The sequence below is a fragment of the Engraulis encrasicolus genome, chromosome 5 (genome assembly GCF_034702125.1).
Source record: "Engraulis encrasicolus isolate BLACKSEA-1 chromosome 5, IST_EnEncr_1.0, whole genome shotgun sequence".
Taxonomy (NCBI): Eukaryota; Metazoa; Chordata; class Actinopteri; order Clupeiformes; family Engraulidae; genus Engraulis; species Engraulis encrasicolus.
Genome location: NC_085861.1, coordinates 48,226,222 through 48,253,759, shown reverse-complemented (window position 1 = coordinate 48,253,759; position 27,538 = coordinate 48,226,222). Strand labels below are relative to the sequence as shown.

General features: G+C 42.9%; 1 protein-coding gene across 1 annotated transcript in view; it reads right to left on the bottom strand.

Annotated features, from left to right (window-relative positions):
• Positions 1 to 289: 289 nt before the first annotated feature.
• me1 (malic enzyme 1, NADP(+)-dependent, cytosolic) overlaps positions 290 to 27,538 on the bottom strand; it is a 216,585-nt gene continuing 189,336 nt past the window's right edge. Inside the window, exons 7-14 of the mRNA XM_063199610.1 lie at positions 23,528 to 23,637; positions 22,398 to 22,495; positions 20,642 to 20,755; positions 19,743 to 19,848; positions 18,474 to 18,616; positions 17,392 to 17,565; positions 5,880 to 5,978; positions 290 to 707 (exon numbers count right to left, since the gene is read on the bottom strand). Coding sequence (XP_063055680.1) covers positions 540 to 707; positions 5,880 to 5,978; positions 17,392 to 17,565; positions 18,474 to 18,616; positions 19,743 to 19,848; positions 20,642 to 20,755; positions 22,398 to 22,495; positions 23,528 to 23,637 — 1,012 coding nt within the window. The 3' untranslated portion in view covers positions 290 to 539. The remainder of the gene's footprint in view (positions 708 to 5,879; positions 5,979 to 17,391; positions 17,566 to 18,473; positions 18,617 to 19,742; positions 19,849 to 20,641; positions 20,756 to 22,397; positions 22,496 to 23,527; positions 23,638 to 27,538) is intronic.

Genomic DNA, 27,538 nt, shown 5'->3' with positions numbered 1-27,538 from the left:
ATTCACAACACAAAATCTTAAACTTTTTAGAGGACCAAGGTTGTAGGTGTTAATTGTCAAGGTGGCCGCCTAAACAATAAACAAAAAAGTCCTGGGGGAAACCCTACAAAAGGGAAACTTTTCTGTGTGTGTGTGTGTGTGTGTGTGTGTGTGTGTGTGTGTGTGTGTGTGTGTGTGTGTGTGTGTGTGTAGTGTATTAGTCAGTTCTTACATAGAGGATCCCAAACTACTTAACCCTTAACCCACCCATTAAAAACAAACACGTAATAACAAGCCGAAAATTCTTAAATTGGTAATAAAAAACGCCATTTTATTAGGCATTGTCTCTTAAAATTGATTTCTTTGGAATTGACGGCGGACGACACACAAAAGCATACAAAGCAGCATACAGTAAAGAACATGTAAAAATAGTGCTACAATCAGTTATACTAGTTCATCATTATCGTCGTCCTCCTCCTCCACCTCCTCTTCTTTCTCCTCCTCCTCCTCCTCTTCCTCCTCCACCTCCTCAGGCACAGTCCCTGTTAAGCATGGCCTGGCTACAGCTTGCAGCTCTGGACGGTCATGGCGTCCTGAGGCCACTTGAAGGAGTCGACGGCAAACTCCTCATAGTCGGTGCTGTAGACTAGCGAGCGCACCAGGGCCTGCTTGTCAGCCGGCTCCGGGTACAGCGTGGCCATCTTGTGCTGGTAGCCATACTCCACGATCTGTAAAGGCAAACATGCGGGAACACACACATATACACAAACAGATACACACAGACACACACACACAAGCACGCACACACACACGCACGCACGCACGCGCGCACTCTCACTCACCTCACACACACACACACACACACACACACACACACACACACACACACACACAGGATATTAAAGTGGGACTCATGGTACATACAGTACGTAAACAGTTACAGAACATATGGAGCACAAAGGTCGGCCCTTGGCAATAATGCAAATGTAAAATGCATGGACTTTAACGGATACATGAATGAATGCATGAATGCCTGAATGAATGAATGAATGAATGAATGAATGAATAGATGAAGGAATGAGCGAATGAATCCATGCATGAATGCATAAATGTATGAATGAATGCATGAGTGAACAAATAGTTTGCGTTAGGAGGCATGGATTAGAGAGGTTATCTAAGGTCATTGTGGGGCATGTGCAGGTTCTTTAGGGCAAGTCCCTCTAAGCCCTGTTATGACTTGTAAAGTGTAATAGCAGGCAGGTGCAGCTTTGATGACCTCCCTCGTAAGTGAGCTCTCTTGAGCTTGGCCAAAGGCACTGCTTTCAGAACACTGTCCCTCAGATTCATACTGACCCTCCTATATCATTACCTCCGCCAAGGATGTTATGTTTTCGGTCTCGTTGGTTTGTCTGTCTGTCTGTCTGTCTGTCTGTTTGTCAGCAGGATAACTCAAAAAGTTATGAACGGATTTGGATGAAAAGTCTTGAAAGAGTTGTTGGAAGGAACAAGTGATCAAGTGATCAGTTTTGGTGGTGATCTGGATCATGGTCCGGACCAGAGCATGTGAACGGAGCGGAGCAAGGAGCGAGCGGGGGAGCGGAGCGGGAGAAATATGGTTAGAGCGCAGAGCGGTTACGAATTCAAGTTCGCTCCGATGCGCTCACAAATTAAAATGTTGGATTATAAAATTTGTAAAATAACATTTATTTGATTAAGTGTGCTGTTTTAGACATGTTTTTGAATTGAAAACGAGTTGCAGGCCAACACTGCCCTACTAAGGCAAAAGACAGTAACTCACCAGAGTGTGAAACTGAGAAAAATGATGTTAAAGTTATCTTAAAATAAATGAATGTCACCACAATCTGGTTATAGCTACAAAGCTGTAATTTTCACAGTTTGTAGTGTATGCCTGCCTACATCTATTCATAAAAAATAATTTTACAAATAGTTAACCTTTGACCCTTTTTTTGGAAGTTACTGTGTTCTGCCTTAGCATAGCCCACCGAATGAGAGTCATACTAAGGCAAAAGACAGTAACTTCCATTTTAAATCTGAATAATAAGTAACAAAGACAACTTTCACATATAATTTAAGCAGTATACACACTATTAGAGTCATTATGACAAAATGTCATGTTTATTAACATATAAATTGTTAATAATAATAATAATATAATTATAAATGGGTTTTGTGTGTGTATTTGTATTTCATACTACCTCAAATAATAGTTACACACATTTCCTAGCAGGCTGATCATGTTTCATAATATAATAGTTTCATTTTATATTTTTTTGATTATTTACATGACTGAAATTTAAAGAAGGAGTTTTAACTGTTAACAGATGAACAGTAACTGAAGTTACTGTGTTCTGCCTCAGTTTGGAACATCAGAGTTCCAGAATTCTGCAGGTCCAGAGCAGAAGGCAAAAAGCAGTAGGCTAACTGAAGTTACTGTCTTCTGCCTTAGTTTACCCAAAGGATTTTCAGCTTGTTTTACTTTACACCTTTTTTTTACCCTCAAAACAACTGATTTCAAACTCCATGTTTGTTCACATGATAAAACTGATGCTTATTATTGCAAATATGACAAAAACTCATTTTTGAAAAATTTGAAGTTACTGCCTTTTGCCTTAGCAGGGCAGAACAGGTTTTAATCCTTAAAAAATATGTACAGCCAGCCACTGACCCCGGCGCTTTCGCGTCACGTGTGCCCCGCGAGGCAAGGTCTGAAGATGGAGTTTGTGAAGTAGGCTAGGCTACTTCGAAAAGCAAGGTGATAGGTCATAAAAATGCAAAATTCATGTCAAAAAGCTAGAAGATGTTGAGCACGAGGAAGAATGTGAGCGACATAGTCGCTGTAAAGACCCTTATTTTTACATGGGCATGAGAAAGCACGACGAGGTGCTTCGCAAACACCAGGAGGATGGAACAAAACGTGAGCATTCCTCTTTTGTCAGTTCTAGATTAAACATTTTGGGGACAGCACTTCTCCAAAGACCTTTAGTTTTGACTTCTGAATAACACAACAATTTCCCTTAGACTATTTCTTTGGAGTTTGATTATTTAATTAAATAGAACACGTTGACAGTAGGCTGCCGTCGGATTTTCCAACTGCTTTCACTGTTTTTCAGTAGCCACCCTACATTGTTATCAATCATGAATGATGTACTAATATTTTCGTTCAAAACGTTGTCAATGAGATGGCCGACCATTCCTGCACGACATGGGCCAGTCCATGCAAACAAAAGCATAAATATTTATCACGAGTCTTCAGGTGCGCGCAAACTGTGTATTAACGCATGGCCGAAAATGTACAAAGATAAAGCCCTGTATGATCCTTCCAATATCCCTCTTGAACATACAGAAACCATGTGATTAGACTTTTCCCAGGACGACTGACCGACTCTATAGCCTACCATGTCCACTCTGCGGTCTCATTGCATTCCTTTGCGCGAGACAAGACCGCCTATGCCTATGCGCATGAGGCACTTTGAGAGGTGCCCGCACGCGGGTCTATATTTCGGTTCTCTCTTTCTCCAGCGAATGTTCCAAATTGTCACTTCAACCAGTCCATAAAACACTCCGCAATATAAGCCTAAGTAAACGAAAAGTATCAGTCAAACAGCAATAGATGGCTGAGCTGTAGTCTAGTCTGTACATATAATCTGTTGAAGCCCAAGTTTACCACGGAATCACAGAGACAACTATTGCATATTGCGTGATAAAATGGGGGATAAAATGATCATAAAACATCATAATTATGCTAACAATACAGAGTGGGTTTAAACAGATCTAAGAGCCTGTTTTTGGATCTCATTTGCAATGGGATGCGAAGTGACCTTTTTAATGTAGTCTAGTAAAATAAATTCTAGGGGTGGGCAAACATGAAAATCTTTAATCGCATTAACTCAATGACTTTCTGTGATTAATCGCGATTAATCGCATAGCGCGCGAAACCCAAAAATAATAATAATAAATCATAAATAAAATAAATAATAAATAAAATAAAAATATTTTTTAAATTAATAAAATAAAATAATTAATAATAATTTGCATATGTACTGTGTAGATAACCTATGTAGGTCTAATATAATATTCCACAATGGAAATGGAGGCTATTTGCCAACCTATCAGTCTAAATGTAGGCCAATGTATCCAATGTATCCAATGTAGGCCTACTAATGAAACAAATTATTGCATACAATATTACACTAGGGCTATTTAAGATTGTATGCTACTGAAACTGACTTATTAGAAATTATAAATTCAAATGAGGATGGTCTACATGGGCCTACAAGAAAAAAAGAAAAAAAACTTGTCACTTAAAAAAACTATATGTTAAAACGGCTTGCCATAGGCGTGCGTCTGTGAGATATGTCCCGCCTTCTCTCACTGTCAAAGACTCCCACCTTCTCTCTTATCTGTCGCTATTTTTAAGGTGTCTCAGCGACTAGAAACTAATTGACTGTCTGTTGGCATTGACAGCAATTACATCTTTCAAAACAATAACGTTGACATGACTAACAGTGTTAGTCTAACACTATCTTAAATGCTGACGAAGTTGCCGATGTCGCGAAATCATAGCCTACCATGTTGATGCAGCCTACTATGCACGCGCAGCGCCATATATACCAAAACGTTGCGTGAGGAATGTAATATCTCGCGGTTCGCTTTTTGATCAGGGCTTTAGTAAGTCCGCGTGGCGTTATTGACAGCTGATAGACAGCCAGCACAACAGTAGGCTACCCTTTTCATGCTGACCGACCGTACAATAGAGTCTATTGAATAGACTAACCTTGCGAGCTGCAAAGGCGAGCCACATGCTGCTCGAGAGTTGTGCAAGGAGGACCAGAACTGTGTACCGAACATGTTCATTCAGAAGTTGACGTCCTTCTGTAGGCTATTTTGTTTTGTTTGTTTGTTCTGTTTTGACAACTTTTCTAGACATTCTTCTTCTCTGTCAGCAGTCACTGGAAGCAACAACAAGCGTGCTGACGCTTTCAAAATAAAAGCCACGAACGACGGTCATAAAAGGAAAAAGGAAAAAAAAAACCACGAAAAAAACCCTGCTGCGCTATAACGTTAACAAAATTGTCGGGCGATATTGACCTCAATAGTTAACGCACCGTTAACGCGTTAACGTTGCCCAGCCCTAATAAATTCATAATCAAATGGGTAGGAAACGCGGAGCGAGGTGTTAAGTCCACAGCTGGGAAACAGCACGATATAACTTAGCAGCCAGTTAAATAAAACAACACATAAATCAAACGCTGAGTGTCCTAGGCCCCTGCCATAATTACATGAAGGAAAAATGTCAGAAAATGCCTTCTTCAGAAAAATTGAGCGAGCGTGGAGCGATTTCGACGGAGCGGCAAGAAAATTATTGGTGAGCACGATTGTTCAATGAGCGGAGCGTCCTGGTGCAACTTTGAGCGGCAGAGCGAATGAGCGAACATCTTCCTGAGCGGGGAACAGGAATTGAGCCACGCTCAGCTCCGTTCACATGCTCTGGTCCGGACCCAGGAATTTTTCAAGATTCTGCAGGATAGGGCAAATTTCGACATTCCATTTTCTACTTTAAAAAAAGAGGGTGTAACAGTCAAATGTTCTATCAAACAGCTTCCTTGATCTGCGCTCTCTGAGTGCATTTCTAGTTAAAACAATGTTTTCAGTGAATTTGAAAGAAAGATAGAGGGGTGGGGGATGACCTGAAAAGCTCCACTCCCACTAAAACAAGAACACGATCACGAAGACACACACACACACACACACACACACACACACACACACACACACACACACACACACACACACACACACACACACACACACACACACACACACACACACACACACCAGACAGTAAATGAAAGGCAACGAGAGGTTAGAGGTCGTGTCACCTTGACGGCGATCTTGAAGGACACGTCCTGAATTGTGGTGAGAGGAGGGTAGAGTCTTCCCTCAGAGAGGTCCTTTTCTGTCACCAGGTCAGCAATGGTCTACGGAGGGGAAAATACTACACATTAGCCAATGCAATCAATACGATCCAGTGTTTCCCACAGAAATTTTGGAAACTATGGGGGCAGCCGGGGTTTTTTTTTTGGGGGGGGGGGGGTCTTCTCACACGGGCCTTTTGCAGCGTAAATGCAAAACGGCAAAACAATGACTACAGTATGACATTGGCGCATGGAGAAACTGTAGGCCTGGGCCTATATTTCAGCCATTTATATTTTGAGAAATAAGGCTACATAAGATTTTACCCATGACTTGTATAATAGTAGTACATTGTCATTGTCAAAAAATGCAGTACAGTGAATAATTTCTGTTTACAACACAGTTTCATTCGTCCCTCATGCAGGGGTCTGGGAAACAATAATAAAACAAAATAGGAGCAGAGATAAGAATTTAAGAGCACTGTGAAATTGTTAACGCATAGACAAAAAGGGTCTTAGAGGGTAGGCTATGCCTTTTCCCCCACACATATCTGTAGGCGTACACATTCTACATGAGGGGTGCTGGTCACAGGGCCAGTTTTTTCCAAATTCCTCCCATTAAAAGGGCTGAACAACATATTACACATTTATGTCTATATTCACATTCATTACACATTAATTTCTATATGCAGCCCGATGTCTCCTCTGCTGTGTCAATGAAGGTCTGTCACCAAACTCATTACAACTGTAAAACAAAGCCTAGGGAGTGTTAGTAAACTCATCCCAACTGTCCCTTCTCTGAAGGTTTTTTATATTGCTCCCAAACCCAACAACTTGACTAGGCTTTTGATCCCTGTCTTTCAAGCACTTGTGGTTCTCTCTATAGCAGGGGTGCCCAACCTTTTTATAACCAAGATCTACTTTTGAAGTTGATGGTCTGCCGTGATCTACCAAGTCAAATTCAAGGATGTCAGTATGAAAATTTAAGACCACCATTTATTAATCACCATTATTATGAACAAAATGTTTTCAGTAGGCTACTATGGCCGTATCTTTTCAGTGTGTTTTTAAAGTGTGTTGAATAGCCTATCTTTACAAAGCAATGCAGCACTGATAGTATGCAGAGATAATTTCAGTCATACACAAGTCATAAACAACTGAAACAATTTCAAAATGATAAACATTTGGTATATAAAAGGCACATAGGCCCTATTTCTAAAATATGATGAAGCATTATCATGCCTTCAGTGGTATAGGCTACAAATTAAAAAGGGCTCAGAAATTCACCATTTGTTATGGGTAAATAGTAGGCTACTATGAGAGAGAGAGAGAGAGAGGAGAGGAGAGAGAGAGAGAGGAGAGAGAGAGAGAGAGAGAGAGAGAGAGAGAGAGAGAGAGAGCAATGAGAGAACTCATTGGATTGGTTAACACCCCTGTTAAGTGTGACTTCTTCTATGAAGGTTTTTTTTTTCAGCTCTCTGGGACAGTAGCACAGCACAAGCTTTCTATTGTGAGTTTGGCCAATCGTTTTGTCCACAACTGAAGCAAGAAACAGCACAAATTGAAGTGAATTCCATACATGTCAACAACTAACATTTCCCTTACACGCGGCACGCGATGTAAACGCAGTTAGCGATGATGCATGCGACTAGCGATTTGGACGAAGATCCTCGCATATCGGCGTGTCATAACGCATCGTTGCGCACATGTTACTCACCCGATGTTACACGTGTGCACACATGAATCAACTGTAATACCCTTGCGGTCACTTCCTAATGCTTTCCCCTCATTCTGTGCTACAGTGGGACTAGGCTACTTATCTAACCAATACAGAGTCTATAGGATGTATTTACTCCAGGAGGAAAATGCGAAGGAAATTCAAAATCGTAATTCAAATCGTAAAAAAAAGTTTTTTTTTTTTTTTTTTTTTTTACATTTTCGTAAACTATGGCGGCCAAATTTAAACTATGGCGGGCTGCCATAGTTTCCTCAATGTATGGGAAACACTGCGATCGGAGCATGCAAAAACACCAACATATTGTCTCTCTCTCTCTCTCTTACACACACAGATGCTCTCTCACACACACACACACACACACACACACACACACACACACACACACACACACACACACACACACACACACACACACACACACACACACACACACACACACACACACACACACACACACACAAAGGATTTGTACTAAAGCATACGATACTGCATGATAATGTATAATACAGGTAGTACACTGCCTATAAAAAAGAGCTGATATTGTCAACCAGACCTTGCGTAACGGATCGTTCGAAAGCGGTCTTTCTCTCTTGAATCAGAGCTAAGACTCACATATTTCATTCTGGCGTTGGAATTACAACCCCAAATCTTCCACCTTTCATCTCCTCATCTCCATGGCTGTGTGTGCCAGGCATTTGGGTTCCACTCTGTCTGGACCTTATGGTCCCACAGTGGAGCGCTAGATGGTTATCAGAGCTCTGAAACCCCATGACAATAAAGACCCCTCCTTATCCATGCCCTATACGTTTGGTCAACGAAGGACGAAGGACTGTTTATACATTCTAAAAAGACAAGGTCACAGCATGCATTCGTTTCTTTTCTTAATAATAATATTTGATAAAAGAAATGTATGCATGGTGCGACCTTTTCTTACCTGTAAGTTTTACAATAGGTCAGCACCCTAAAAAGAAGAAACATTTATTTGGGTGATGCCTGCTCCAACCTTTGTATTGTATTTATACTTGTACATCTAACCATCAACAGCCTAATTTTTTTAATTGTTTTGGATAATTTTTAATTGTTTTGGATATAAATTAACCTCATCGATTTTATGTGAAATTAAGCACAAAAGCAACGGTCATCCAATGGTGCTGTAACCAAAGAAAGTTGTCCAAGGAGGGGTGCAGGCCTAACTCAAGAGCCTCTAAGAAGTTCAGACAGTTCACAGACAAAATGTCCCCAAGCAGCCACAGTTTCTGGCTTTCCCGATGTGCCCGAGCTGTGGAGAGTTCCAAGTTGGCCATGTATCTGACATTCATCATCCAGTTGTACGGAATGAAGTATTGAGCAACTTTGAGCCTCGTAAATGGGTGGAAAGTAGAGATTTTTGATGATGGCTAGTTCGGTGCCGACCCACTCACAGCAGAGGCCCAATTTCAGTATCGGCGAACTAGCGCTGGAACTCTGATTGCAGTGGATGTATGGAGGTGAGATATGTGGCAAAAGTTAGCTCTCAGCATCATGTTTTAACACAATTTAAACCATTTTACACCAGATTTCTCCTGTGAATAAGAGGGGAGGGAGCCATGTGGTGTGTTTTTATGTCGTGTGTGTTTGTGGGTAAGCTTGTGTCTAAGGTGAAGCAAGAAAGCAGAAATCATGGAGGGAAGAGATAACAGCATGAGGGCACAACATGTCCATTCAATCAGTAAAACACATGACTTTTGTTTTCATACACCGGTAGTGTTCATTTTGGCCAATTATGTCAGATGAGAAACGTCTTCACAGAATGGTGCATGGCGCAGTGTGTGTGTGTGTGTGTGCTGCATGGTTGTAAATGTGTGATTATGCAATAAGGGCAACTCAGATGGAATACAAAGGGCCAATCCATATCTGTTTAGCGGTGCTATTTTGACCCAAGCTCGACCCGAGAGATGGACGCGTCAGATTCGACACGCTGCAATAGGCTGGCCACATTGAGGAAAGATACACACAAAACATCTGGAAGCTTGGAAGATGTAAGACTGTGGAATCCATTAAATAAGAGCACATTAAAAACATATTGGTGCAGTTACTCATAGTTATTTGTGGTTATCTTATATTAGCCCTCTTCCGTCAAACATTTTATGCCACGGAAACCTTTTTGATGAAAAAGTGCTTGATGTAAAATTATTTCCCATGTTGATAGTAAAACGTCAATGGCAAACACAGGATAAAGACTTATTTACATATGTGAGGCGTTCAGCTTTCTTCTAAATGTGTGGGGCATCTTGAAAGAAAGACTAAGACGAACAAAAATTAATAATATAATGTCATCGCAAATTTGCATTTCAGGAAATAAAATGCATATTGAAAAGTAAATCTTTTGGAGGAAAGGCCAGGAGAGATCGATCCATGCTGCCAGCATGCTCAGGCCCCTCACCTCACCTTAACCTTCCTCAACAGCACACTGTGTGTACACAGAGTCTTACATGGACACACACGCACGCATGCACCCACACACACAGGCATGTATGGGCACCAGGAAAACACACTGTTAATAATGCTCTAAAAAAAGCCTGTAATTCATTAACCCAGCTTAAGAGAGAGCATTTGATTCAGGTCAAGAAACAAACAGGATCCCTTACCATTCAGTGCGAGGGCTTACATCACAGTTTCCCTCAGATCAATATTACTACACTATGTACATACACAGCAAGCCTATAGCAAATATATGTTAAAAGTGACATAAACAAACAAATGTCACTCCTGTTGTAAAACATATAATCTTTCGCTATGCTGTGCAATAGCAACAGTAACCAACGATTCCCAAAACCCCAGCTGTCTGATGGGTCATTGCCTGACGAGTACCTTAGAAAACTAGAAACATTCATCTAGTTCCCTGAAGAACAAAGGAAACGAAAGGGAAAATAACCTTGAAATGTAATGTCATTTTCATTTCTAAGTCTGTCACTCCAGTATAACTCTGGTCTAACACTACCCTTTCCCCCTTGGTGTCTTGAGCAGACACAGGTTGGACCGTGGAAACACATGTCTCCTGTCTCCATTATAAAGAAAGATGACCTGAAATGCTGCAACTAACAAAGCTGACCTGTCGGAAGCCTGAATAAAAAAAATGAGACTACATCCCAGCTTTGAACTAGCCAGGCCGTGCCCTCCTAGTGACGCAACACCTTCAGTGTTGCTGCTAGTCAGGTCAGGAGCTAATGCAAGTACTTTCTGAGTTCCCTGAAAAACGGGAACTCCCCCCACTTTGTCAGGAAGCAAACAACCATTAGCAAACCAAGCGAGGCGGGTCAACCATGCCTTTTGGGAAATGTTAATTGTTATGCTCTTGGTCAGACCAAGTCTCGAAGAGATTTGAAAGTCGATGATAATCAGGCTAACTTTGAACAATAGCAAACCATACTTGAACAAAACAATTTAAACTTTTCCAACATGTCCTTTCAGGCAAAGTAAAATCATAAATAATACACACACACACACACACACACACACACACACACACACACACACACACAGACACACACACACACACACACACACACACACACACACACGCACACGCACACGCACACGCACACACACACGCACGCGCACACAGACGCATGAGCACACACGCGCACACTGCTGTAAACGAATGGAAATGGACGCAGAACTCCCACAAAAAAATCTGATTTCCTACCTTTCATCCCCACACAGGCAAGGCAAACATGGCTCAACAAAGGCGGCATACTCCATATTAACTCATGGTTGTGCAGAAGCCCAGTGGAGGTGGGCTCATGCTTTGCATACCAATGAGACTGAAGTCTGGCCTCAGTCCCATCGTATAGATTATATACTGTATGCATAATTATTAAATAAACACTCAAATCGAGTTTTCCAGTTTAAAGCCCTGCTGTGTTATAATCAATTGACTGAGTGGTTTCGCCCAAAGCAAGGTCCATAAAGACATGGATGACAGAGTATGCTATGGAGGAACTTGACCTAAGAGTCCTAAGATGAACCCAATAGAACGCCTTTGGGATGAATTAGAGCGGAGACTGAGAGCCTGGCCTTCACCAATCTCAGTGTATCATCTTACCAATGCGCTATCTTGAAAAATGATAAAGAATTCCTATAAAAACACTCCTCAATTTTGTGGACAGCCTTCCCAGATAAGTTGAAGCTGTAATAGCTGCAAAAGGTGGACCAATATCATATTTAACCCCATGGGTTAGGAAGGGATGGTAGTTAATACGTTTGGATGTATGTGAGTCAAAGCAGCTTAATGAGTACTTTTGTCTAATATAGTGTATGCAGAAATGAGTTTATATTCTATTAGGACTGTTGGAAATCATATGGCTAAATGCAGTCAAAAGTGTTAAGTTGCATCTTGTGTTAAGATAAAACTTAAAAGCCACTTTTCTCATGGGTTATTTTGCCAGAAAGCAATGCAAGAGTTCATGCGTGAGGTTGTGTCTAAGGTGAAGCAACAAAGCAGAAATCATGGAGGGAAGAGATAACAGTAAAACACATGACTTTTTTGTTTTCATACACCTGTAGTGTTAATGTTGGCCAATTATGTCAGTTGTGAAATGAATTCAATTTTATGCTTCATTGCTTTTGAATGATTAACAAGTTCACTGAACATGATTTACTAATCAAGTATTATTAAGAACAAGACGGAACGTGTAAACAGTTCAAAACTGTACATCACTGGTAAGAGCCAAGTATGGCGATTGAATTATGAAATGTTCTTACCACTCATAGCCGCTCTTTGTTTTGTGGCCCCGGAGCTATAACGCATGACATCACATTACATTTAGCACACTTAACGACATTTAACACTGCTTCATTTAACACTTTTATCCAAGCAGACTTAAAGGATAGTTCCGGCGTAAAATGAAAGTTTCACCATCGCTTTCCCATGCCACATAATGTATCTAATGATGAGCCATTCCGGGCAATGCCGCGCCGTTATGGAGTTAGCTTATTTTAAGCTTTTTGGTGAAAAACGCAGCCAACGCATCACGGCGGGGCCAATTCTAAACCTATTCTTTTCTGATGTTTCCCCGCTATAAACAACTTCAAAAACGCTACACACTTCATCACAAAGGTCTCGTCAATCAAACCGAGGCACAGAGAATGTCATCGAACCACACAATCTTTCACTGGCCAGTGTTTTCAGAGGTGTTGTCGTGCCAAAAAGCGAGTGCCTGCCAAAACACGAGTGCCCTCATTGAAACCAATGAAATTTTTTGAGGGAAAATTATACTATTTTTTGCAGAATTAATTACATAATTTATGAACTAAAATATGCTTATGAAACAGTACTCGTCCTCCACTTAATATGAGCTATTTGAATGAAACTGTATCATTTGTTATGACAATTCTTAGATTCTTTTATGGAAATAATACCGAAATTGTAACCAGTTCTTTGTAATACTTCCAGAAGGAATGTAGATGCTTTATTGATAGGCTTTCCATCTTAAATTGTGTTGGATTTATCGGCAAAAACTATCTGAAAAATTGGTCATTGGTTTCCATTGGTTTCAATGAGGGCACTCGTGTTCTGGCAGTCACTCGCTTTTTGGCACGACAGTGTCTCACTGTTGCAACTCTCTGACCCGGATGCAGGCTACTCAATCAGGTGGCTAGGTAGGCTAAACATGGTCCGCGGTTCGCACCGGCTACGACCGTAAAATGAAAAGCTGGAACCCCGACCGTTTTCACCGACTGCCACTGTCTAAACCAGCCATATTACGGGAATGGCTAATAGCATTAGAAGTGGACGAAACTGTCATAAAAACCCGGAGGGATCGCTACTACCGTGTGTGGAGGGAGCATTTCGAGGATGATGGATGATGGCTACAAGAAGAGTAGCCTAAGGGAGATGGAACACCTAAACGAAACCGTCTAAAGAGGAATGCTGTGTCAAAAAGGCGCATGGCTGGAGGTATGTTTGAAGAGAGAGAAACATGTGTAAATGTGTCTGGCTCATGAATCTTGACTGTCTGTGAATCTGTGAAACTGGTTGCAACACCGCGCGTCTTTGCCAGCAAGCACTCTGTTTTGGGAAGGCATAGCCTACAGGTACAGTACATGTAGCCCACTACAGGAGATAAATACACTGTCAAAACAAACTAGCGCGGGATGGCAAGTGAAATTGTGAAATTGTGCGACCTGAGGCATTCGATGTGGTTGATGTCAAGCATGCTAGAGTAGTTTCAGTGAAGTAGACTCTAATGACCAGGGCGCGCGAGGTCAGATGGACCATTACGCAACGGAGGAGGGCTGGAGGTGTCGTACTAGAAGTACTCTTACAGATGTAAGTACACCACCAGTGGTGTGTTATTACAAAGCTGAATCCATGTTATATTATACCGTGTTGCAATTACTTTGTAAGAGTAGTCTGCCTACCTGTACTCTCCATGCAACTCTTCAAATCTGCTGCCTGCACACACGGTAGTAGCGATCCCTCCGGGTTTTTACGCCAGTTTTGTCCACTTCTAATGCTATTAGCCATTCCCGTAATATGGCTGGTTTAGACAGTGGCAGTCGGTGAAAACGGTCGGGGTTCCAGCTTTTCATTTTACGGTCGCAGCCGGTGCGAACCGCGGACCATGTTTAGCCTTCCTAGCCACCTGATTGAGTAGCCTGCATCCGGGTCAGAGAGTTGCAACAGTGAGACACCTCTGAAAACACTGGCCAGTGAAGGATTGTGTGGTTCGATGACATTCTCTGTGCCTCGGTTTGATTGACGAGACCTTTGTGATGAAGTGTGTAGCGTTTTTGAAGTTGTTTATAGCGGGGAAACATCAGAAAAGAATAGGTTTAGAATTGGCCCCGCCGTGATGCGTTGGCTGCGTTTTTCACCAAAAAGCTTAAAATTAGCTAACTCCATAACGGCGCGGCATTGCCCGGAATGGCTCATCATTAGATACGTTATGTGGCATGGGAAAGCGATGGTGAAACTTTCATTTTACGCCGGAACTATCCTTTAAGAAGAGAGGCCAAAAATAGGCATGGCGAAATGGATGAACGTGGTGAACATGCTCTTTGGGAACACGCCACAGGGGCTCTCCGTGTGTCTGTGTGCAACCGCTGCTTCCTGTGGAAAGATTATCAATGCTACTCCCCTATACTGCTGTGTGCATAAATAGACAGAGAGGAAATTACACACGGTAGAGAATGAGAGAAAGGAACGGGCCGAGAGAGAGAGAGAGAGACAGAGAGAGAGAGAGAGAGAGAGAGAGAGAGAGAGAGAGAGAGAGAGAGAGAGAGAGAGAGAGAGAGAGAGAGAGAGAGAGAGAGAGAGAGAGAGAGAGAAAGAGAGAGGGAAATCAAAATCAAAGGAGACACACTAAAAGAAACTCACACGAACATAAAAACCAAAAAGCCAACACGCACGCACGAACACAGTAGTCCAGTAGAATCAAGTGGAAATGAGTGGCGGTTCACCCATTTATGACCCTAGGCAAAATGTAGGACCCTCGTGATTGACTGTTGGGGGCCCCTAAAGTAGGCAATTTTGCTGGGGCCCCAGGCAATTACCAAGTCTACCTGTTGGTTAAATGGACTCTGATGGACATGATTATGACACCATTACAAAAGAAATAACAAAGTGATACCTGTCAGATTCATAAAATACATCTTCCAAATGAGCAAGATATATGCAAATACCTTAAGGTTCTACAGGGCTAGAGTCGTATGCAAAGACGCATATTTTCATCCTGGTCATGCGCTCTACCCTGTAGAGCTGTAAGCAACACTATGCATTTCAACAGATCATTTACCACATTAACACACACTGTCTAAGGGCATATTTCCATACAGAGTGATTGCACCGTCTGCCCCCTTGGGTCATCAGCATATTTATGACCTCGATACATACAGTAATCATTATCACAAACACATGCTTATTTTATACCTCGGGTGGCTAATCAACATGATACACACAGGCCTACTGTGTTGCTCACCCCCGGGTAAGTGAGTTGACATTCAGAACATCTCACACTGACATTTACACTTCCAATTAACGTCTAATGCAATTCACACAGGTGAGCTGCAAAGCAGTCTTTGGGTAAGAGCACACACACTGAGGACACTTGTTATGTGGCCCAACTAATTACAGTCTCTCTTGTGTATCTCATCATTAACTAGAAATGCGATCTGAGCGCGCATGCACCCCCGCCCTCTGGTGGAGAGTTACTCACATACACACATTAGAGGATGACATTTTTCAGGAATTCCTGTGGGTCCCGCGGGTCCTGCGGGATTCCTGCGGGATTCCCGCGGGATGGGAGTCAAAATTTTAAAGATGAACGGGAGCGGGCAGGAGTGGGAATAAAGATGAATGGGAGCGGGCAGGAGCGGGAATGAAAATCAACCTGAACTGGAACGCCGCTTATTTTTTCTTTAAAAAACAAACCAAAAAAGCCTCGGTTTTTTTGACGAAACAGGATTGGGGTTGATTTTGAGTGGGAGTGGGCAGGATTGGGACACATTCTTTTCAGGAGTGGACGGGATGGGATTTGTTTCTTTTACTCTTGTCCGGGATGGGACGGGATGGGATTTTTTTTCTGGGACTGGGATGGGACGGGAGTGAAAATCCACTCCCGTGTCATGCTCTAATACACATGACTCGAACGTACTAACAAACGAACGTACATACACACAAACTCGGACGGTCACATAACCTCCTTGTCGGAGGTAATTAATCTGCGACGTAGTGAGAGGTCACACTGAATAAACAGTGGATAAAAATAAACTGACCAGTATTGGGGACAGCATGTTCCTTTGTACTATGTACTATATGATGGTTATATGGTGACAAAAAAGATGACGATGTCAATATGCCATGAGGTGTCAATATGCCACGCTCTTGCCATGTCCTGAGATACAGGGTGAGGAGTATATGGTGGCGGCGGCATCACTATGTAGTTAAACAGGGGCCCAGGTGTTTATGAGTGAGTGTAGGGACAGACAAGTGTCATTGGCTGTTTGCGTTGTTGGGTACAGCGTGTTTACCTGTGCGAGTGCTCGCGTCATTGGCTCGTTCAAACAAGACTATATATGTCTAAACACAGCCATGGCGCTAATACTGTATGGACAGGTGACCATTCCAAACCTGAGCATGGCGGCACAGGATTCACTAAGGACAAGGAGAAAATGTATCTGTTTTCTGTCAGTCTGTATGCCCTGTCTCTCTCTCTCTCTCTCGCTCGCTCCATCTCTCCATCTCTCTCTCTCTCTCTCTCTCTCTCTCTCTCTCTCTCTCTCTCTCTCTCTCAGACACACACACACTCAATGGCGGCTAGCCAGGTTCAAGCAATACGTACATACATTGTATAATTGAAGATACAGGCTGTTGGTATTCCTGCTGGGAATTGCTGCCTGACGCACCTCCACCAGTGCACTCACCTTATTGTAAATAAATATTTTTTAAAATCTCAAAAATCTCAATGGGTGGGTGAGTGGGTAAGTGGTTAGGGCGTCAGACTTGTAGCCCAAAGGCTGCCGGTTTGACTCCTGACCCGACAGGCTGGTGGGGGGAGTAATTAACCCATTCTCTCCCCCATCCTCCTCCATGACTGAGATACTTTTGGGCGCCATTGTGAGCGGTCCCCTTGCATGGGTGAGGCATAAATGCAATTTCATTGTGTGCAGTGTGTGCTGTGGAGTGCTGTGTCACAATGACAATGGGAGTTTCCCAGTTGGGCTTTCACTATCGCCTTCAATGGGCACATATTAGTATACCTCTGCAGTAATAAGGAAGATGTCTTCCGTGATGTGGCGGATGGCGCAGGCCGAGACTCCCAGTGCCACTCCAGGAAACACGTAGGCGTTGTTGCCCTGTCCAGGGAATAGCTTGCGGCCGTCAGGCAGGGTCACGGGGTCAAATGGGCTTCCGCTGGCGAAAATGCCTCGGCCCTGTGAAGACATGGGAGCATTGGAATAGAAACGCATGCAGACGCACACAGAAATGCAGACGCACACAGTAATGCAGATACATACGACATACAGGCACACACACATACAACCCCCCCCCCATTCACACACACACTCACGCACGCACACACACACACACACACACACCGCCACCCCCCCATTCACACACACACGCACGCACACATACACACACACGTGTGCGCACTACATAGATACACAAATGCATAGAGGCACACATATACACAGACGTGCCCCCCCGCGCGCGCACACACACACACACACACACACACACACGAGCCCTATCTCACGCCTTTCGTAAAGTCTTCACGAAAAAAATAGAGTAATTTTCGTGGTGCATTCACGTTATTGCCCGCCTTTCGTAAAGTCTTCACGAAAATAATAGATTCATTTTCACGCTGCCTATTCACTTGAATTGCCCCACTGCTGCTATGGTTATCCACACGTCTGCAGGGGCGGGGAGGGGTGCTGACAGAACACCACGAGCCCTTTCGGTACTTACGCCTTATGTCCCCTAAACCTAAACCTAAACCTAACCCTAACCTTAACCCTACTTAACTCTAAACCTAACCCTAACCCTAACCTTAACCCTAACCCTAACCTTGACCCTAAACCTAACCCTAAATTGCTTGTTTGAAATGTTTGATTACCATGTACCGAAAGGGCATCAAACTAGTGGGTCGCTAGGCAACAGTCGGGCAATTCAAGTGAATAGGCAGCGTGAAAATTAATCTATTATTTTCGTGAAGACTTTACGAAAGGCGGGCAATAACGTGAATGCACCACGAAAATTAATTTATTTTTTTCGTGAATACTTCACGAAATGAGTGAGATACGGTTGCACACACACACACACACACACACAGCAGTACCTCTGTGATGGTGTAACACTGCTCTGCAGTGCACTCTGCTTTGCTGGTGGGGTTGCTGAGGGCGAAGATGATTGGCCGGTCGTTAAAGGACGCCATGTCCCTGATGATCTGCTCGGTGAAGGCTCCGGCAATGGCAGCCACCCCTGCGACACAGCAAGACACCTCACACGTTAGAGCAGGGCTGTCAAACTCAAATTCACACTTGGACAAAATCAATATCTGGGATGAAGTCGCCGGCCGAATTCAAAATTTATTCAAAAATGCACTGAAAGTGTCCATAAAGTACACAAGCTTCATACACAGAGTTGGGCAAATAATACATTCCCATCATTTACTGTATACTATTTATATACTATCATAAAATCCTCTGTGCTACAATGTGTGACTTGAACTTTGCTGCTAGGGTCTCTTTCTCTCTCTCCTCCAATAAGCTTACTACACAACTTCAGCTATTCCAGTTTCAAGCGGCCAGAATTTTAATTTGCATGGCACCCAATATTTTGTTTGTTTTTAGCCAGATGCCTACTTTTGCACATTTGTGTGGACGGCAGGCTTGCTGATAAAACCATTAACTGCGCAAGGCTGTCTCTCCCTCGTCCTTTCCTCTCCTGCAGCTCTAATGAGATGCGAGCATATCTGTTATCACACACACCCTCCGACAAGTCAACATCTCTTCTTCTTATGTCTCATTATGTGTCTTGAGTAGAAATGTATGGACTATGATGATAATCCAACGTCCTGCTTGTTTTCAGCCTCTCGCGCTTTCTCCACTGTAGCCTATGGAATAGAATGTTGGTAAGCTCAAAATAAGCGCCCCCGCTTACATTCTATCCATGATGGAGAGATTGCTAGGTGTGAGAAGTCTCCGGGTAGGATGTCAGTGGACATCCTCCCGCCTAGCGACGCGTAGAATGCCCATAGAATGCGTCTCGTCCAATCAGATATAATTCACTGCTTTGACCAGATCTAACTGTTCTACAAACATATGTAACCTGGTATCAGTGGACAGAGTGATAGCCTATTTAGCTATTATCCATGCTACACATACAGTATCCCTTTAATAACATAGTTGCTCTGAGGTTGTAGATTCAATACTGGGTCACAGGCAGGTGTGCGTGTGTGTGTGTGTGTGTGTGTGTGTGTGTGTGTGTGTGTGTGTGTGTGTGTGTGTGTGTGTGTGTGTGTGTGTGTGTGTGTGTGTGTGTGTAGTGGTGTGTGTGTGTGTGTGTGTGTGTGTGTGTGTTTGCATGTGTGCGTGTGTGTGTGTACCTATTATAGCTGTGGGCTTCAGCTCCCTCACCACATCCTCCAGCTTCTTCATCTGGGCGTGCTCATGGGCAAATCTCTCCTTCTCATGGGTGAGGTGGTCACGGCCCTGAGAGGGAGAGAGAGAGAGAGAGAGAGAGAGAGAGAGAGAGAGAGAGAGAGAGAGAGAGAGAGAGAGAGAGAGAGAGAGAGAGAGAATATAAAAATACCTTAAATATAAAATAACTTACCAAAATAACTTAAATATAAAATACCTATAACCTTTCCATCAATTGTAAGGAGTTCCTTCAGCCTTTTCACAACAGATTAAAGTTATGTGTATGACCATCAAATAATTACTTGAAATACTTAAAAGTATTTTCCCCCACACTTAAATCTTAACATCCTTCAGGGTATACAACCCTTAAACTCATATTGAGAGACAACTGGAACGGCCAGCCGTGGAGCTACAGTATATTAAGTGGCTTTCAGAGGGCCGGAGGAATAACAGGTGTGTTTGCTCTATAGATTTTTTCCCTTGAACAGTTGTGTGGCTTTGTAAACAGGCATGTAAAAGTACACATCTTGGACTAAAAATACATGCATGCACACACACACACACACACACACACACACACACACACACACACACACACACACACACACACACACACACACACACACACACACACACACACACACACACACACACACACACACACACACACACGCACACAAATATCTTCCAATCCACACTGAAAAGCATGGGTACAGAAAATTTAAAGACATGCAGAAGATTAACCCCTACACAGACACACATACGCACACGCACACACACGCGCACACGCACACGCACGCACACACAAAGAGCACACACCGTACACACAGGCACAGACGTACGGACATACAGGTCACAGGATTACCTTGACAATAAGGCCCTTGGAGTCAACCATCCAGATCTTTCTGAGGCACTGGTCCTTGGGAAGGCCCTCCTTCTCCATCGCCATGGCAATCAGCTCAGCAATGCCCATGGCCGCCTGACAGGAAGTGAGGTCATGTCAAAAACCAGGAAGCAACAGGTGGTCCATTGGTTGGTTGCTGTGTGTGTTTTTATCACATATTGTCTTTGGTGTGCTCGTGTTCAACTTTGTCAAGCGCGGTTTGCTCTTTGACCCCTTGGCTTGAAGTCGTGTCAGAAGCAGGAAGCAATAACCAGCCAATTAGGGGGGTTGCTGTGTGACTTCGTGCACACATTCTGTTTGGTTTGTCATCACACTCTCCACATGTGTTCCTGCGCAACTTTGTTCGAGCATGGTTTGCTCTTTGACCCCATGGCCTAACCTGAGGAGCTTTTTGGACCAAAGTCATTATTGACTTGAACTTCAGCTGACCCAGGCAAATATTAACCCAAAGAGGCCCACCTAAAACGGAACACCCCTCCCCGCCAACACATACACGCACACCCTCACCCACGCACACACAAAGCTGACACCAAACTGTGAGGCTGGTGAGTCATTTTCGACTCCCAAAATGGGAAGACGTGCATTCAGCAACATCTGTTGCTGCTAAATTGTGTCATTTCAAAACGAAGTCCCTTAATGTCTGGTGGTTGTTGTTTTCAGTTGTGATCTTACGTCCACATTACCATTATGGAACAAACTTCATACCAACTAAGTGAAAAATAGTGTGGTTTCTGACCTCTCCTATTCCCTTGGAGCTATTGCCATGTCTACACTGTGCACTGTGGGGTCCTGCTGTTAGGTCCTGTGGCCAATATGCTATTCACACATTTATCATTGTAGGTTCCCATCCCTAAGCCTTGCATCATCTATTTGTTGCTGAATTGGTGCTGATTTGTGTGGCTGGTTTATAATTTGCAACACATGAGGAATGTCACTCAGGACTAAATTATTCATCATGACAATTGGTTTGGTCCCAAAGGGTCTGGGACTCTCAATGTTTTTTAACAAATGCCCCCTTGACCTCATCATAAGCCTTCCCATGCCCCATTAGTATCACCATAAGACTGCCAATGGCCCCCGTTAGTATTAATAAATAAGATTACACCCCAATAGCAACTGAGCATTCTCCCCTCTCAGATGTAGAGCCCGTAGAGCCCTTGTTGACAAACACTATTCTAACCAAATGGTAATTAAGCCATTTCCACATAATGGGAATATTTATGGATGTGCTGTTGTGTAACAGATTAGAGTGGCCATTCAGACTGCCATAAAAAGCCCTAATGGCAAATGGAAAATGGGAACAGTGGTTTGTGGCCACTGGTAATTACAAACAGCAAAGTGAACATGTTATTGGGAACAGATTGCTGATTTAGTGTGAAATGTACTGTGCTATTTCTTTCATTTAATTATACTATTAATATAAACTTTTGTTCGATGATGTGTTCCTTACATTTCAATAATCCAATGTTCTGATGCATACTTGTACATATTAGAGTCTTTTAAAAAGTTATCTTACTTTCTAAAAAGTTATATTATTACTATGGTACATGCGGTACATAGTTAATGTTGCTCATGGCTCATGTTTTCTGCAGCTATTGTTATTGCTGCTGTCATTTTTTAAAGTGCTTTATAAATACATATTATGTATTGATCTCTATTGCTACTACCTGATGATGGACATACAGTACAGTACAGTACATATGCTGAGCATACGTACCTCCCCCGCGCCCTGGAAGAGAATAGTATGGTCTGACAGTCTGCTCTTGGTGATCCTGAGGGCTGCCAGGAGTCCGGCCACTGCCACTGCAGCTGTGCCTGGGGGGGAGCAAAATCAAATAAACTGAAAACAGACTGTTCATAGTTGTTATGACAAGTCTAATATGCATTCAAATCTCAAAAGAAAGTGAATAAAGAAGCACTCATCAGATTTCTTTTGTCATTTTTAATCGCCTCACATCACAGACGTTTCGGGCTTACACCCTTCTTCAGTGTGAAATGGCTTAGTCTAATATGCATGCACTTTTATAGTGTGCATGGTGAAATAAACACATGCTACAGAGATTCTGTAATACACAATGTATAGGTCTACAGATATGTTTTGTTTTGTTATAATCATATGGCAGTTGTATGAGTGTATTCTCGGAGTTTATTATGCTAGGTGTTATGGTAGGAAACAAGAAAGATTCAGGGTTGATTGCTGTGTCTTGGCATGGTTTTGCATAGCACACTCATCTCCTCCTCTACTGTAGTCTTCAAAGGGTAGATTCTCAGAGAGAGAATAGAGCGAGAGAGAGAGAGAGAGAGAGAGAGAGAGAGTGAGAGAGATAGAGGGAGGGGGAGATAGAGAGACGGAGAGAGAGAGACGGAGAAAGAGAGAGAGAGAGAGAGAGAGAGAGAGAGAGAGAGAGAGAGAGAGAGAGAGAGAAAGAAACTTGGATAAAATTAGCCACTTTTTAATTTAGGGGCTACTGTAATTAGGGCTAATTAATCTTGGAATGTTGTTTTGCTTTGATTGCATGGAGGGAGTGGTGGAGGGAGCGGTATGGGCTCATATTCATCTTAAATCAGCCGCCGGGCCCGAAATACATGTCTAATGAGAAGTCGGGAAGTCTGTGTGAGTGTGTGTGTGTGTGTGTGTGTGTGTGTGTTTGTGTGTGTGTGTGTGTGTGTGAGTGTGTGTGTGTGTGTGTGTGTGTTGCGTTGTTATGCATGTGTTAAAAGTCAACGCCCGTTCAAATGTATAAGGTGTACGCTGGAATTAATTTGCGAGCGCATGCATATGTAGAGTGTCTGCAGAAATGAACATATGTTTTGAATGGTCTGAGTGGAGCAGAGCAGTGTGTGTACCTTGGATGTCGTCGTTGAAGGTGCAGTACTTATTGCGGTATTTCTCCAGCAGACGGAAGGCGTTGGTGTTGGCAAAGTCCTCGAACTGGATGAGACAGTCCATGCCATACCTGCCAGGGAGGGGAGAGAGTTCAAGACCTCGACAAAACACAACCTGCCACAGTGTGGCTACAGGTGGAGATCACAGATTTTAACCCAGTACAGGCGGAAATCACAGCTTTTAAGCTTTTAAGACACAGCCCCTATTGTAAATTAGCTGTTGACAGAATGGCAATGACCAAGTCGTATTGCATTACTAAAGGCCCAGAGCACTGTCATAGTGGTGTGGTACTATGATAGTTAAGTTTTTTAGTGACTATTGCAGTATTCCACTGGTGGAACAATGTGCATTACGGGACTACAAACATATGGAGTGAAGGGGTGGCGGGAAGAAGAAAATGTGGTATAAATGGTCCAAGTTGGGGAGATGGGGGAAGAGAATGTGGTTTAAGGAGCCAAGTTGTCTTTGGCAGTCTGAGGCTCTGGGAAGAGAGCGTGCTAAATGAGGCCTCTGGCTGCACAACTACTGCATACATAGGTGTCTGGGAGACGCACAACTACTGCATACGTATGTGTCTAGGAGACACACAACTACTGCATGTGTGTGTCTCTAGGAAACACACAATTATTGCTTACGTATGTGTCTGGGAGAAGCACAAGTACTGCATGTGTGTCTGAAAGAAGCACAACTACTACATATACGTATGTGTCCAGTGTTAAAAACAGGCAAGCACGCACGCACGCACGCACGCGCACACACACATACACACACACACACACACACACACACACACACACACACACACACACACACACACACACACACACACACACACACACACACACACACACACACACACTAATGCACACATACATTCACAAGCACACGTACATACACTCACATACAGAAACACACACACACAGACTTCTATAACAAACTCATCAGAAGCACAATTGAATCATGTTTTTGCTCAGCATGAGCAATTTAAACCATTAACTATCCATTTTCTCATTTTGTACCAGCCTATGAGTGCACTCAAGATGTACTCTGTACTCAAGATGTTAGATACCAGCATCGGTGGATGGAACATCAATGAAAAGCCATTCTCTCTATCTCTCTCTCCCTCCCTCTGTGTGCGCGCGGGGGGTGCGAGCGGGTGTCTGGTATGACTGTGTGTCTGTGTCTTTGCCTACAGGACATTGACAAGGAAAGGAAAAGTAGGGTTCCTAGGACACACTTCACAATGCGCTTGAAAGAGTATTACACATCATTCATTGAAATGTCGCTGAAAGGAAGGAAACGTTGCTGAATACAGAAAGTGCCTAAGATGTGAGTGCTCAAACACAATTATACATTAAAATGTGAATAGGACCACTGTGTGTTTGAAAGGCAGCTATGACCTTAGATAACAGTGTCAATGCCACACCCTCAGTGTTCTTGGACTGAAATGAAGTAATGAAATAGTGAAATATCTGTACACTACCTGAACTCTCCTGAGGAGGGCGCTCTTCCCCCATCTATCCCTTTCTTTCTCCCTCCGCACCAGAGTCCCCAGAGCAGCACAGACACCCACAGGCACGGATGTCAGTGAGGGGCCTCACATTCTTTATGGCCCATTGCTCTAAAGCAGGGTTTCCCAAACTGGGGTGCGTGCACCCCTGGAGGTGCGCGGCCTGCCATAAGGGGGTGCGCGAGCTAAATAGAGCAATGGTGGATATGTGAGTTTTCATCCAGCATTAGGTTTTTAATTGTATGGTGAATTGTATGCTGGAAGGGTCCATCTGAAGTGTAGTTAAACTCGTAGACTATTGGAAAAGAGGATTCCCCAAAACAACTGTGCATAATTTGCAGTGAATGCGCAGTGAATCATACTTGCGTGGCCATCAGCACACCAAAATATTCGCTTAGGGGGTGTGCCAACCACATTGAAATGTACAAAGGGGTGCGCAGGGAAAAAAGTTTGGGAACCACTGCTCTAAAGCGATGTTTCTCAACGGGGGTGGTACAGCCCCCCAGGGGGTGTTGGGGAGCCCTGAGGGGGCGTTGAGAAGGATACAGTTGAGAGGGGGCAGTGCTTAGTTGTCATTGGGGGCATTAGTCCATTTCATTTTTCAGTAGTAAGGGGGGCGTTGGCAGGCTTAGGATGAAGTGCAGGGGGCGTTTGTTAAAAAAACACCTCTAAAGCAAACATGCCTACAGTATGACAGACTAAACCTACCGTTACAACAGTGAGCATTAGGAGATCATTATTTCGCATCAATCGGTCTTGTCTCAACAGAACTACTGTGTCTTTCTGTGTGCAAGAAAACATACCCATGGCAGTCCATGTCAAGGAAGATGCCTGGTGCCCACAGACATATCATATTAGCCTTATATTAGACATATATTAGCCTTGGCTATTGGATATCCACTGCTTAGTCAAAGAAACTGGGCACCAATGAACAATAAACGGTACCCATATGTCACCAGATCGAATCAGTGGTCTACTTGTTGGTTTTAGGTCTGTCTACTGAGGTACATAATAAGGCATTTCATTGGTGCTTGTTAGTTGAGTAGAGTAGAGTAGAGTAGAGTAGAGTAGAGTAGAGTAGAGTAGAGTAGAGTAGAGTAGAGTAGAGTAGAGTAGAGCAGTGTTTCTCAACCGGGGTGCCGCGGAAATGTGGCTGATAAATAAATTATGCCATGGCCAATAGGAAACGCTGAAACATGAATGGCAGCATGTGAAATTGATCTAATTCAATAAATAAATTATGCAATATAATACATATTTGTCTAAATTAATAATTAATGCTTAGTCAGTGGAAACTTTCATTTGCCCATTTACGCACAATAAAGTAACTTTAGGTCACCCCAGTAAGCTGCAACTTAGGTAGGTTGTGTGACGTCGCCAAATGTTACTTTTCTAAGCTTGTGTGGTATCAGATGCAATGCTGTGTTACGGATTGTTGGTTTGGGGTGCCTTGAAAGTTTTCATGAATTGAAAGGGTACCTCGCCTACAAAAAGGTTGAGAAACACTGGAGTAGAGTATAATTTATTGATCCCGAGGGAAATTAAGGTGTCAAGTAGCATACATACATAGAAAAATACAGAAGAAGACACAAAGACAAGATCAAAAACTGGAAAAGTGCCCAAAGTGTCTAGAGTGTTCCCACCTCTAAGACTTTTCTATGGTGTTTTTTTGACAGACTGAGCTCCGAGGTTGGTGTGACAGACAGGCTAGGACCACATTAGACAATTCCAAGCACAACAAAACCCAATAACTCAGCAAGGGTGAAGAAGCCAACTAACTGTACACGAGGGTCTTTGCACTGTGTGTGCATGCATACAGTGCTTATTTTTCTGACGTGTTCTTTGAGTATTTCTCTTTGAAAGTATTCCCTGTTGTCTAAAATATTCTCCATTATCATGTCATCCGTCATAAGGCTGCGGCTGGGGAAATGAGGTCTATGAGAAAACAGAACCCGAAGTGAACTGCGGTGAACTGAACTGAAGTCTGACTCCTTTACAACTAAACTGAAGAGGACCCACGAGACCTGACTGAATTAAAAATAAACATAATGGAGAACAATGTAATAGAGCTACAGTTCTACATCCCTCACCCACCGAAATGGTTAACCCTTGTGTTGTGTTCATAAGCTGCATACACCTGTGGTGTTCGGGTCATTTTTGACCCGTGATAACAAAACTCAGCTATAAAATACCTAAAAACACTAGTTATCATCAAATATTGTTTTTCATCTCATGGCTAACTTGGTATGTATTCATATCCATGGAAATATTACTTGATGTATTCATCTTTTTGACTTAAAAGATCTTTTATCTTACATTATGCAAATCGTTTTTGATGACCAAAACTATCAAAATCTGCATAAATTCACTATTAATACCTCCCAAAGTGATACAATTAGTGATTATGTTGTCCATGTATTACAGCTGATATGAGAGTACAACAATTCCCAATTTTTTTTAT